A 9591-nucleotide genomic window follows, 5' to 3' on the forward strand; every position below is an offset into this window, starting at 1 on the left:
TTCTCCTCCGCACTTCCGCTTGCAGGTGCAATAACCAAGCAGAAGAAAAAGGAACGAACAGGACCCCCACTGAAGACCTTTTCAGACCCAGCTCTGACAATGACTTAAACCCCAAAGTACAAGACGCCTCCACGGAATAGTCTAGATCTCTCATCCCCCCTCCTACCCTCAACTATGGAAGTCATTCATTCACACACATATACCAATCCTTGTCCTTAATAGACACTATATCGCTGGGATTACAAAAAGAGAAGGCAGTCCAAAACCGGTTTGGCTCAGTGGATAGAGCATCAGCCTGCGGGCTGAAAGGTCCCAGGTTCAATTCCGGTCAAGGGCATGTACCTTAGTTGCGGGCACATCCGCAGTAGGGGGTGTGCAAGAGGCAGCTGATCGATGATTCTCTCTCATCGATGTTTCTAACTCTCTATCCCTCTCTCTTCCTCTCTGTAAAAAATCAATAAAATATATATTTTTTTAAAAAGAGAGAAGGCAGGATTCCCATCCTCAAAGAACTCGGGAGACAGCCATCATTCTTACAAAATTGTTTGCACCATGCAAGGCAATTTCTGAGTCACTGAAATCTGTCTGAGATACATTATTTTCAAGAACAAGCAGTACAGACAGCAACCACCCAGCAACCCTTAACTGGTAAGGGAATCCAGAAAAAAAGACAAGCAAGAATTTTTCTCCAAAGACAACTAATGCAAGACACTTGATTACTTTTCCCGCTAAATGACTGTTCAAGACCAGCGCATACTTGGCTTCTAAGTAATCAAATCTAGCAATTTGGCAGACTCTGAGCAAATGCAGCCAATCTCCATCTCAGCCTTTTGCGGGCACATCTGTCCACATGGGGGATCCACATACCTAAAGACTAACCAAAAGTCAATAATCCCAGAGAGCCCGGACAAGCCGTATTTCCACATTTGGGGAGAAAATAATCTTAAAGGGAAAAAAATACCATCAAACATGTTCCTTATCAGTGGAAAGTGGCTTAAAGGGAGGAAAGTATGTAGTTTCTCTTTTTGAGGGGCAGCATTTGCAATCGGAATCATTTGCCCTATTTTTCAATCCCCAAACGAGGCTGACGGCCCTACGCTTCCTTGGCCGCTGTGCAGCCTGGAGAAGTGGGACGAGCGGTAGGCAATCCACACCATGAAAAATTAAAGAAGCTGCAGCCCAGAGAATGCAGGAGGTGACCTGGGAAGGAGCGGAAACAGAAGAAAGGATGAGAAGGACTGAAGACCAAGGCAAACCCGCGGCAGCCATGCGTGGTTCCAAAGGCCTCCTACTTCCCCACCCACTCAAACAGGCACCCACAACCGACCCTGCTGGGAGAGGTCCCTCCAAGGGGCCGGCCCTAAAGCACCCAGTGTAGGCAAGTACTTTATAAACGATAATGATGTTTACTATTTATTTACACGTAAATAATATGCAGGCATATTCATAGATGTCTCTCTCATCCAAAAATGTCTCAGCTCAGATTAGCAGCAAATCTAGTCATTGGAACTGGGCTGAGTTTAGAGATGGATCATTTCTCAGTAATTGCTAATGACTATTGAACCCTCTTCCCTCGGCTCTAGGTCGTTAATAGGGCCAATTTGACATTCAGAGCTTATAGAAAGAAAAGGAGGGGAATCTAAGTTTTGGGTTACAGATAGGCAGATATGCCCACAGCCCGAAGTTCAGACTCCTTGGCATGGCGCTGGCAGCCACTACCTTCTGGCTCCAAACATGTCCTGCAAGTTTTCACCCTGCAAGCTTTCTGCCTTCTGCCTCCACTCACACGCTTCACTCTCCCTGGAGCCTGGTGGCCCACCCACACTCCTATCAAAACCCTCTAAGGTCCACTCTACAGCTATCTCCATACCAGCTTTCCCAGAGTCCCACAGACAGGAGGAACGGCTCCCCTGCTTTTACCCCACTGCATTGTGCCTAGACGTCTAGTAATTAATTACCATTAATTCCGGTCTCCCCAACAGATTATCAGCCAGCTCTCCAAGGACAAGGACCATAGAGATGGAGGTGATAAGTAACCATCGTTTTTGGAGTAGTATTAACAGCCATCATTTAGTGAGGACTCACTAGGCGCCAGGCCCTGCATAAGCATGATCTCATTTAATCCTCACAATGGTATGAGGAAATACTATTATCTGCTCCATTTTTTAAATGTGTTCATCGATTTCAGAGAGGAAGGGAGAGGGAGAGAGAGATAGAAACATCAGGGGATGATGAGAGAAAATCATTGACTGGCTGCCTCCTGCATGTCGTGTTTCCCCCACCCCACCCCCCCAACCCCCCCACTGGGGACCAAGCCCACAACCCAGGCACGTGCCCTTGACCGGAATTGAACCCAGGACCCGTCAGTCCACAGGCCGATGCTCCATTAACTGAGCCAAACCAGCTAGGGCTGCTCCATTTTTGAAACAAGAAGCTGAGAGGACAAGCAGTTCGCTTAAAACCCACAGACCCCGTAGGTGGTAGTGCTGGAGTTCGTACCAGATCTGTTGGTCTCAGGTGGCAAGAAGGAGAGGGGGTGAAGGGGAAGCTGAAGTAACTGAGTCACAAACAGCTTTCAAATGGTGAAACCAGGGTTAGCTCCTATGCCTGAGCTCTGAGTATCCCCTTTCTGTATCATTCCATAACAGAGCTGTACCCAAGGCAGGTGTTCATCGAGTGTTTGCTGAATGACTGAAGGAGTGAAATCTTACACAATGCTATCTCTGTCCTTCACCACTCATACGCTAACTATGCATTTTTATTGCTTTTGACATGGATGCACAACTTGTCTTTCAAGTCCAACCCACCAGCACATCCTGTATTAATGACCACGATGGGATGGTGGATGATGATAACCCCAGTTGAGGGGTTCACTACATGCCAAGAACCTTTGACTGAGGTTAACGTGTTTATGAGGTGGTTTCTATTCTCTCCAGCTTACAGAAAGTGAAACTGAAACATGAAGAATTCGAGGAACTTGCCCCGGTTACTAGTAAATGGAGGAACTGGGACTCAAACCCAGCCCGGCTATAAAGTCCGTGCTTTGACCACTGTGTCCATGCAGACAGTGTCCACAGTGTCCATGCAGACAGTGAATATGGGCAGACAGATTAACATAACACCTAGTGTCCTCCACCCCTAAACACTGCAAAACTATAACTGTGTCTTCAAGATCAACAAAAACCCTCCACTTCTTTACAAAGCCCTTCTTCTCAGTGCTCTGTGACACCCAACTCTCTGGGGTCCATAAGGATGGGCAGCATACTAACAGTGGTAATGAAAGAAAAAGCAACTTTCAATTTTTCAGACTCCACAGGTTCGTTAAAAGCCAGAGAGAATATTTTTTTAAAGCAAATAAGTATAGAAAAGCAGTTGAAAGCATCAGGGAGAGACACAGTTGTTGCAAGATATATTCCGTCTACAACTGCTGATTAGAAATCTGTTATTAGTATAGAGTCCAGGATACATCATATGCCACAAAAATTTCTGTGTATTCATTTCCTCGGCAAACATCCTCTCTCCATCCCCGCTGAGAGCCAGCTCTGTTCTCAGAAGGCCACGGTGTGCCGGTTTCTTTCCAGGCCCTGCGCCTGCCCTGACAGCTTGGTTAGCTTCACAGCGTGGATGGGAACTTCAGTAAGTAGCCAAAGGGGTGAACTTGGCTCGACTACTGAACTTTGAACATGGCTTCTTCCGGGAAAGGCTGGTCACTTTCACTTTGCATTTCAGCAGCTCCCTTCCCAGGATGGGAGGACAAGCAGCAGGAGGGGTTGGGAAAGAACCCGTTTCTGTTTCCAACGACAGGAAGGAATAGGAGGGGTGACCATGATAGCTCCCCACCATCCTTCCACCGGGGTAGATGGGTCAGAAAGACCCGGGAAGCAGCACCTCTGGGGGAGGGTACCCACTGCCTGGCACCCTATGCTCAGCCTGCACCATCCTCTGCTTCACTGCTATCGCCACTGCCTGTCCCGACCCACCTGCCAAGAGTCACCCTCCAGGAAGCTGAGGTCTGACCGCACTGGAGGCCTCCTGTCCACTTGCTAGGATCCCACATGCTTGCGGACTGACTTTGTCTCCTTTCTCGGGATTTAGTCTAGGGTTACGTTTTGAGATGAGCAAAGAGAACTTAAAACACGGAGGAGGAGAAAAAAAGCAGTTTTCCAATCCCCCCACCACACCCCGGGACTGCGTTTACCGAGTAGAGACCTATACAGCCTATAGTGTCTCAAGCTTTCGGTTCTCGACTACTGAGCCAGACAAAACCTCAGAAAGCTCTGGGACACCTCACGGGGGTGTCTGTGACACGCCAGCAGAGGAGCTTCACCTTTCTCTCCCCCTGATCTTCCCAGCAACCCTGGAGAAGTGTGTCTGTCAGCCTCGCTTTCTAAAGAAACTGAGGCTCCAAATGTCAATGGCTTGTTTCTACAGCTAAAAAGTAACACAGCAGGATTTAAAGCCAAAGCCACTATCAGTATATCATGGCTGCCCTCATAACCCTTCATAAGGCTAAAACATGAACTGGGGTAAAGCAGTCACCAGTAGTATAGCTTTAAAAAAAAATTAGTAACTCCCTAAAATCTACAGCAATACAGCTACATGTTTAAGTTACCCTATAATAATAATCAGTGTCATATGGGAGGGAAAATTGCCTTTTACACATATTTAATAAAAAAGCCCCCTGAGCACCATGTTTTATCCTTCTCAATCCAGCAAAGAGGATACAGAAAGGAGAAGTGCCGTCTGCAAAGGCAATTCTGTACCAAAAAGGCGCACACGCACTCACCTTTCAGAAGCGCAACAGAGAGCTGGTCAGTGTTGAGGTTGTTGACGTATTTCCCCAGGTAGGTATTGAGAACCCAGGCTACAAGCCCTTCCAACATGACTAGATCCCCAAGACAAGGTGTTTAAAAATCACGGATCATTCTTCATTTCTCTCTCTCATGATCACAGAAGAATCTGAAAGAAAATTTAAAAAAAAGGAAATCAACAGAAAAACCAGATGGTTTTCTAAGCTGATGTTTCCTACTCTACCTAAAGGCGGAGGGACGCAAAGCGCAGGTTTCAGAAAACTTTGAGAAAGCCCCTGTAAGACACCCCATTAGTAAATGGAGGACCAAACCGACACATCCACGTTCTGATGCAACTGCAAGGAAATTTACCAAATATCACCCACAATGCAAAGGTGCACGTCTTTTCCATGTAACCGATCATTGAACCGCTTGCTTTTAGTGACTCACCTTGGGACCAGACTGTCCTGACCAAAGGTTCTCCTCCAGGTATGGTTTGGCAATGTCCAGAGACATTTTTTATTGTGAGGAGTGGGAAGTGCTACTGATATCTTGAGGGTAGAAACCATGGATTATGTTAAACATCCTACAATGCGTACGTAACACCCCACAGCAAAGAATTACGGTGCTGAGACTTGAAATCCTGTTTCAGATGAAAGCAAAACTGCACTAAGAGACTGTACCAATGAGCTTCCTATTCTGCAGTGATCCTCTTTAAGGCTCCCCTGATTCAATTTTGCAGATTTGTTCATTGGGATCTTTTGTAAAATAATATAAAAGGGAAAAGGCAGTGGTTGTTCACAGTTCTTAAATGTCCTGGAGGTACATTACTGGGGCCTGATGCTGATACAATGAATTATCTTATTGTAGTAATTATACACCCCAGAAAACATCTGGTTCTGGCTACAGTACTTACATTCAGCACTAAATCACTACTGCCTGTCGTTATTAATAATAACAGGTATTTATTAGCATTACAGAAGTACATATAGATTTTTAGTATTACAAAATGTTAATATTCAAGCCAGACCAACGTGGCTCAGTGGTTGATCACTGACCTATGAACCAGGTCATGGTTCGATTCCCGGTCAGAGCACATGCCTGGGTGGCAGCCTCACCCCCTAGCAGGGGGCATGCAGCCAATCAATGATTCTCATCATTGATGCTTCTATTTCTCTCCTCTCTGAAATCAGTTTTCTAAAGAAGCTAATATTTGGGAACTTGCGACACCGCTGAAATGGGTCCCCAGATCGCTCAATGAGCAGGTCCCAGCGAGAACTGTGAGCTCCAAATCGCGGGACAGCAGATTAGCTATGGCAGGCATCCCACTGGAGCCAGCCCTTTCGGGATCCTTTCCAAGCGCTCTGCCCCTCCTCCAGCGATTCATCTCAGCGCCAGAAGACACACTGATCCCAACCGAAGGGCTGCCACACCCAACGGAGCCCCAAAACAAGGCCCTGGAAGAGCTCACCCCCAGGAAAGGTTTGTCAACACTGTCTCGCACTTCCACACAAGACTAACTTCCGTTTGTCAACTATGACAGTACAAATTACTAAGTAAACAAATAGCATTTGGTGAAGTACTCGTTTCTCTCCAAAGATTTCTCCTTCCAGCTACATGTTGTGTCAACCTGGGATTGTGCTGAAGATTCCCGGATGCATTCACTTCAAGAACGGGTTTTTCCGAGTGTTTTCTTTTTAATCCTCACCCGAGGACATGCTTTTAACATAAGAAATGTGTAACGGTCCGAGTCAAAGAAACATTTCTGTATTTTAAACTTCAAAAAGCAAACCAGCCAAAACAAAAAATGTGAACCTGACCAACCTGGTCCGATCTGTGCGGGCTCCGAGCACCCTTGGGCAAAGCGCCAGCGTCAGAGTACTCTTTATTTTTGGAGTCCCTGCCACTGATTGCTGCCCTACCTGCCAACAAACTCTCTCTCTCTCTCTCAAGTGCCCACGACCAACGCGCTCTCTCTCTCCCGGTAAACGGACACCGCCGTGGGCTCGTACACAAGATCGGGCCTGACGGTGGCAGAATGCAAAGCACGGATTATAAGATGGGGCAAGGGGCAGAGGCTGTCAAATGCCCCAGCAGTGGGTACACCGAGCCCCGAGCCAGGCAGCCTGATGGCTCTGCCGGGCACCCAGCCCCGGCGGGCGGCCGCCTCGCCATTCCCGGGAGGAGTCCGGTGTCAGGCGGGCCGCCAGCCCGGCCAGAACCCCCGTGTTTACACTCGCGTCCAGCCCGGATTCCGGGCAGCGGCCAGGCGGGCGGGCCTCCCCCCGGCGGCGGGCCTCCCGGATCGGCGGGGCCGGTGACCCCGGGGGGGATCAGCGCTGCGCCCACGGACGGACCCAGGAGCCCGGCAGTGACCTTGAGCCAGGCCACTCCCTCGAGGGGCGGCCGGGGCCCGGGGAGGAAGGACTGGCCCCTGGACCCCGGCGCCGCACCCAGAGGCGGCCGGGCCGGTGCACCCCGCCCCCGGGAAGCTCGGGGATCGGGGGCGACAGTGGGGGGGTGGGGAGGAATGGGGGGGCGGATGCCAGGCCCGGGGTCCCCAAGGCGAGGCTCCCACAAGCCCTCCGGCCGCCTCCTCGGCTTCACGGAGCAGGGACCCCACCTCCCAGGGAAAGCCTGGCGGGACCGGCGCCGGGGACCCCCATACCTGGGAGGAGGCAGGGGCTCAGCCAGGGCGTGACCCCGGGAGGCGAGGTGCGAGGGCAGATGGGAGCCTGAGGTCCCCCTGCGGAGCGTGACCCCAGAAGGCTGGGGGGTCGGGGGGTCGGGACCCTCGGGAGAACTGACTGGCGCCCCATTCCTGGTATCAGATGGAGGGGTCGCACGCTGGGGCCCCGGCTCGGAGATCGAGGGTCAGGGGAGACGAGGCGGGCTGACGCCGCGCCCCAATTCCGGGGCGGCAGGTGCCGGACCCTGGGGAGGCGGCGGGTCCGGCGGGGCTTGGACTCCCGGGGTCCCTCCCGGAGGCCCGGACGCCGGGGTCCCGGAGGCTCAGGCAGCCCGGGCCCGAGGCGGCGGTGCCTGCGGGGACGCGGACGCCAGGCCCCCCTTCTCCCCCGTGAGGGCGGCCGCTCCCGCCGTCGGAGGCTCCGGGCTCCCGGAGGGTTTCCGATGGGGCTGAGGCCGGACGCCGGGTCCCGGCTCCCGGCGCCGCGCTCCCCGCGGGCGGGCGGACCCCGACCCCCCGGTGAAGCAGCGAAGCCCGAGCGGCCGGCCGCCAGCCCACGCCCGCCCCGGGCCCCCGCTCAGCCCGGCGCCCCCACCCCGCCGCGGCCCGTACCTGTCGGGGTCCGGCGCCCGCCCGAGCCCGGCACTGCGCGCCGCTTCCTCCCCGCCGCTCCTCAATGGCGCTGAGGCGGCGCTCCGGCCCGCCCAGGCCCGACCAATCGAGCGGCCGGCGCGCCGGCGCCTGGCCAGCCGAGCGCCGAGTCATCGAGGGGGCGCCCCCTGGCGGGAGCGGCCGCTCCTGCAGCGCAGCGCGGTGCCACAAGCGAATCTGGCAGCAGGCCGTATGGAAACCCAGGGTCCTTCCTCCTGCCATCGCACCCACCCAGTCAGATCTCTGCTTAACAGCCTCAGGGGTCTGTGAAAACATAATTCAGACCACGCCGCTTCCCTGCCTGAAACGGCTTCCCCATTAGACTTAAAACTCACTTCTTGCCCTAGCCGGTTTGGCTCAGTGGATAGAGCGTCGACCTGTGGACTCAAGGTGTCCCGAGTTCAATTCCAGTCAAGGGCACATGCCCAGGATTCAGGCTTGATCCCCAGTGGGGGGCGTGCAGGAGGCAGCCAATCGATGATTCTCTTTCATCATTGATGTTTCTATCTCTCCCTCTCCCTTCCTCTCTGAAATCAATAAAAATATATTTTAAAACAAAAACAAAAAACACACTTCTTCATTTGAGCTGACACCAAGATCCTATTGGCTTGGGCCCATTCCTGTTTCTGCCCCTCTCTCCCTGGCCCACTCTGCACAGCATCCTCCAGGCTGCCTCACCCCTCCTCTGCCGTTCTCACCACTCTGCCATGCTTTCCCCCTGCACCACTGCTGCCCAATAGAAAGATAATGCGAGCCACAGAGTCATTTTAAATGTACTGAGTTGGCACATTTTTAAAACTGAAAAGCGAAATGAATAATGCATTTTATTTAATCTAATATGTCCTGAATATTGTTATCTCAACCTGTAGCTAACAGAAAAAATATTAATGAGATACTATAGGGGTTTTTATAGTAAGCTTTGAAATCTAGTGTGCACCAGCCACATTTCAAGTGCTCATTAAACTCATATGGTTACAGAGCAGCCAGAAAGTTGAATCCTCTTGCTTCGAATGAAGCACTCCACCCTAGCCATTTGGCTCAGTGGATAGAGCTTTGAACTGAAGGGTCCCAGGTTCCATTCTGGTCAAGGGCACATGCCCCGTTGCGGGCTCAATCCCCTGTAGGGGGTGTGCAGGACGCAGCCAATCAATGGTTCTCTCTCATCATTGATGTTTCTTTCTCTCCCTCTCCCTTCCTCTCTGAAATCAATAAAAATATATATTTTTTAAAAAGTTTCCACTCCCAGAGGATTTCCCTGCTATCCTACCTCAAGTTCCCCTCATCTACTACCCTATTGTATTTCCTTACAGAATGCAATGCTACCTGAGATTATCTTATTTATTTGCTTTCACGTGGTATCCTTCCCCATCCTGAACACTCCCTGAAGCAGGGATTTTCTTTTCACAGAGGTTTCTGCACCTGGACATGGCCTAGCACAGACAAGACTCAATGAAGGCGCTA

General features: G+C 51.5%; 1 protein-coding gene across 5 annotated transcripts in view; it reads right to left on the reverse strand.

Annotated features, from left to right (window-relative positions):
* VPS13D (vacuolar protein sorting 13 homolog D) overlaps nt 1–8231 on the reverse strand; it is a 219300-nt gene extending 211069 nt beyond the window's left edge. For all 5 annotated transcript variants that reach the window (XR_014794224.1, XM_084875266.1, XM_084875265.1 and 2 more), the window contains exons 1-2: nt 8092–8231; nt 4787–4959 (exon numbers count right to left, since the gene is read on the reverse strand). Coding sequence is in view for 4 of the 5 variants with exons in the window: in XM_084875266.1 (XP_084731392.1) it covers nt 4787–4883 (97 nt within the window). In the remaining variant the exon portion in view is untranslated. The remainder of the gene's footprint in view (nt 1–4786; nt 4960–8091) is intronic.
* Nucleotides 8232–9591: the final 1360 nt, after the last annotated feature.

Source organism: Pipistrellus hanaki (genome assembly GCF_964339955.1).
Source record: "Pipistrellus hanaki genome assembly, chromosome: 2".
In the NCBI taxonomy this organism is placed as follows: Eukaryota; Metazoa; Chordata; class Mammalia; order Chiroptera; family Vespertilionidae; genus Pipistrellus; species Pipistrellus hanaki.